Genomic DNA, 3,964 nt, shown 5'->3' with positions numbered 1-3,964 from the left:
CCACTTCCCAAAATTCAAAGTCAAACAAAAAGAATATCGTCAAAACCAAATAAATAAATAAAATAATAGCAAAAACGTAAACTAAAGGAAAAATAAGAGGCGCAAACCTCTTTTGACTTCTACCTTCAATTGTTTAATTGAAGCTGTAAAAAGAAATTTGAAGCTACAAAGCTTATTGCCCAAGCAAGATGACTAAATTGTTCATTATAAAATCACATTGTGAGTTGAATTGCTACCACATTGCTAGCTCTCTCAAACATGGGTGAGGAAGTGAAGCTACATGGGACATGGGCAAGTCCATTTAGTTGTCGAGTGATATGGGCTTTGAAACTAAAGGGCATACCGTATGAATACATAGAAGAAGATCTTTCCAACAAAAGTTCCCAACTTCTACAACACAATCCAGTCCACAAGAAGATCCCAGTGCTTGTTCATGGCGGAAAAGCAATTTGTGAGTCCATGATTATCCTTGAATATGTTGAAGAGATGTGGCCACAGAACCCATTGCTGCCTACTGATCCTTATGAGAGAGCCGATGCTCGGTTCTGGATCAAATTTGCTGAAGAGAAGGTACTTCTTCACCCGTTGGCAATAGATCTTCTGTTTTTGGTTCATTTTATCTTCAAATAAAGTCTAGTATTTTATGGTAAATGAAAATGATAAACTATTACAGTATTGCCTCACTTTTTAAATAATTTCCGCATGAATTGCTTACAAGTCATTTATTATCATTGTCATCACCATTTTTATTTAAGAAATGATGTCAATGTTTCATTAATTTCTAGAAAATGTAACAATTACTTATTTTTATTTGCAAATAAGAATAATATTCAATATTTTATAAATGATATTAGAGATGTTATAAATTTTATAACATAAGTCTTACAAACTAACATATTACCAGTTACAAATAAATAAATAAATAAAATTTATTGTAGTGTTTAAGTCATGCCAATTATATTCTTATCACGTCATTTTATATAATTACCCTTATTTTATTTATTTCCTCTTTGATAAGGATCTGTATATATATATAAAATTGAACCAAGAAAAAGAAACTTCTAATAAAGTAACGCAAGTTTGATTGAGCTGAACCAAGCATGAACTCATTGACTTCACATAACAATGTTCTAAATTCTAGCAGGGTCCTGCAATGTGGATGGTCTACCGAACTAGTGGCGAAGAACAAGAGAAGGCTGTGAAGGACACGTTGGAGATGCTAAGAGCCATCGAAGCACATGGTCTTGTAGACAAGAAATATTTTGGTGGTGACAAGATTGGAATTGTAGACATTGCCTTTGGACAGATTGCTCAATGGTTGGGAATCATTGAAAACATCGTTGGGGTCAAGCTGCTTGAAGCTCACAAATTTCCTCGCTTGCATGCATGGATCAAGAATTTCAAGGAAGTTCCTATTATCAAAGAGAATCTTCCTGATCGTGATGAAATGATGGTCGTTTATAAGCGTTTCAGGGAAATGTTGCTGACATCTTCAAGAGACTCTTAGCTGCGATAAATTTTCATATGAGCCAATCCTATCTACTCAGTGGGAACCACATATCAGTGCAAGAGATGTTGTATAATCAAGCAAGCTTCAGTGTTTTGGTTTTACTATGGTATTCCCATACTTTCTTTCTGTTTGTTATGGCTATTTTTCAATTTTATTGAGGTTAAGATAATCATCAGTAGTTGTGCATTTTTATTGATGTTGGCTTGGAGGTTCCAAGTTGGTAATATACGACTATTATATTATGGTATATATCATCTTATTTAATTGAAGAATTTTTATTTTATATGACGGGAATATACAACACGCCACTTACATAGAGGTGGATCCGGTAAGTGTGAGACTCACTCTTATGTGAGTTAGGGGTTTGTATAATCCAGTGATACAAAATGCCACAGTTGCCACCAACTATAATAAACAAATAAAAATGGAAAAAGATACTTAATGTTTTTTAATGATATTTTTTTGAGGCATTTAAGAAAAATGGTTTAACTAATTAATCTAATCAATAAATCTAGGGACAAAGATTATTTGCTTCAAACCAATTTAGAGGAATTTCTTCAAACCCAATACGTGACAATTTATATAAAATTATACATGTTTATTATTTAAATAAGTTACATAACTCATTTAAAAAGTCATGTGACAAAAACTATACATAGATAATTTAAGGGGTTTAATGGGTCTTTGGGATTTCATTTTGGTGGGGATTAAATTGCTAAGAAAATTCAAGAAAAGAAAATGTGATCTTAGTTATTTTTTCCCTCTACAAATGAGAAAGGAAGATTTGTTTGTTTTTTATTTGGATTTTTTTATTCATTCAAATGCAAATGTTGCATTTTTAATACCAGTTAATTAAAATTTTCTTATTAGCCATGTTATCTTAAGTGTTCTAGCTGTGTAAATCCGTCAACCACGTAAGTTTTTTCCTGTCATTGAGATAAAGGTAATGAAAATAAAAATAGCCCCAAAATTTAAGGATCAAAATGGTATTTTTACTTAAAAGGCAAAGTTGTAAAGATAAAAGAATTATGGAAGCAAGATACAATGTATGCAATAATTTAGTGTTAAAGGCAATTTGTTCCCTACAAGTGCAATTTGATCCAATTGGTACTTTCTTTTCTTTCTATACCTTTTTAAAAATCTTTAGCGACGACTATGTATATAAATGTAAATTTTGTAAACAACTAAGAGCCTTGCTATTATTTTTAATTAAATTACGAATACACATGTAAATGGGGGACAAATTAAACATATTTCACTTGTGATAACCTAAATATGTGGATTTGACTAGTAACTTATATTGGTTGTTTATTAGGAACATCTTGGATATATGAGCGATTATGATAATTGATAGGGTAAAAAACAGCATGACGAACTTTCGCTACATTGGGCCCTACGGATTTGAGCCCATGGGCCAGCGATAAGGGAGAGCCCAAGGCTTGGCATGACTTAAAATACTTGTGGCACACGTTTGAAATCTGAGAGAATCCTAAAGGAAATTAGAATACTAGTGCAAGGATAATTCTAGAAGATATGCGCTTACTGAAAAACCTACTCTACAAGGAAATGTTTGCCTATCACGTTTGGGATTGCTCAAGTAGAGTCCTATAAGAAAAAGACTTCTAGGTCAAGGAAGAAAGGCCAACCTTCTACTACTATAAAAGCCCCAATACCCTCACAAATCAAGGTATGCATAATTTACCCTCTCTAGCACTCTAGAGTTGAGAACAATTCTAACTTGACCGTCGGAGGGTATTTGGCTGACACCACACCGGTGCCCTTTGCGAGATCACTTCTTTCTTCTTGCAGGTTGTTAGTTTAAGCAAGTGTGGATCGTGTAGCTCACTGGTGATTTTACAGCATCATTAGTTGGCACCATTTGTGGGGACGCAAAGAGTTTAGCTAGACTATCGCCTCCCGGATATAAGAGTCACATGGTACTCACTCGCTTGATGGCTACCACCAACAACGCTCAAGAAGACGAACCGCCAAGATCTACTGCATTAGAGAGACAGGTCCAGACTTTCATAGCAACAGTAGAACGACTTATAAAGCAAAACCATGATTTGGAGGAGCAGCTTTGCCAAAGGGACGCAGGACTTAACGTTCAGGAGGAAAACCAAGAAGGTAACAGTGCCGAACAAAAGGACCGGGAGAAGCCAGAGGGCAGCAACGCCCCAAGCCGACCAGAGCGACAAAACATAAGCCTTCCATCTCTCATGGATTTTGCCCCTCCGCCTATTATCGCAAAGATGCAGGCGATGAAGGAGCGGATGGAGGTCATGATGAATGCCCTCAAGGGACGAGTATCCACTGATCTCGATGACCTAGTGAACAGAACGGACTCACCATTTACCACGTCCGTTGACTCATTTCCCATGCCACCGAAATTCCGGATGCCCCAGATCGAAAGCTATGACGGGGTCAAGGACCCCCTCGATCATCTAGAGACTT

At 35.7% G+C, this 3,964-nt stretch overlaps 1 protein-coding gene across 1 annotated transcript; it reads left to right on the top strand.

The window, feature by feature from the left end:
• Positions 1–258: 258 nt before the first annotated feature.
• Positions 259–3,032, top strand: LOC115949995 (probable glutathione S-transferase). Its single transcript, XM_031067250.1, has 3 exons — positions 259–570; positions 1,145–1,488; positions 2,978–3,032. Exons 1-3 carry the CDS (start codon positions 259–261, stop codon positions 3,030–3,032), a joined length of 711 nt encoding a protein of 236 aa, XP_030923110.1.
• The last annotated feature ends 932 nt before the right edge of the window (positions 3,033–3,964 follow it).

Source organism: Quercus lobata, chromosome 6, assembly GCF_001633185.2.
Source record: "Quercus lobata isolate SW786 chromosome 6, ValleyOak3.0 Primary Assembly, whole genome shotgun sequence".
Lineage (NCBI taxonomy): Eukaryota > Viridiplantae > Streptophyta > Magnoliopsida > Fagales > Fagaceae > Quercus > Quercus lobata.
The sequence above is the reverse complement of the archived record's forward strand: the minus strand, read 5'-3'. Positions and strand labels throughout refer to the sequence as shown.

What these genes read in the sequence shown, in the direction of transcription:
- LOC115949995 (XM_031067250.1), top strand. Translation starts at nt 259, where the DNA reads ATGGGTGAGGAAGTGAAGCTACATGGGACATGGGCAAGTCCATTTAGT. An exon ending in TCAAATTTGCTGAAGAGAAG is followed by an intron (nt 571 to 1,144) that starts GTACTTCTTCAC and finishes AAATTCTAGCAG; the next exon opens with GGTCCTGCAATGTGGATGGT. An exon ending in TTCAGGGAAATGTTGCTGAC is followed by an intron (nt 1,489 to 2,977) that starts ATCTTCAAGAGA and finishes TACTTGTGGCAC; the next exon opens with ACGTTTGAAATCTGAGAGAA.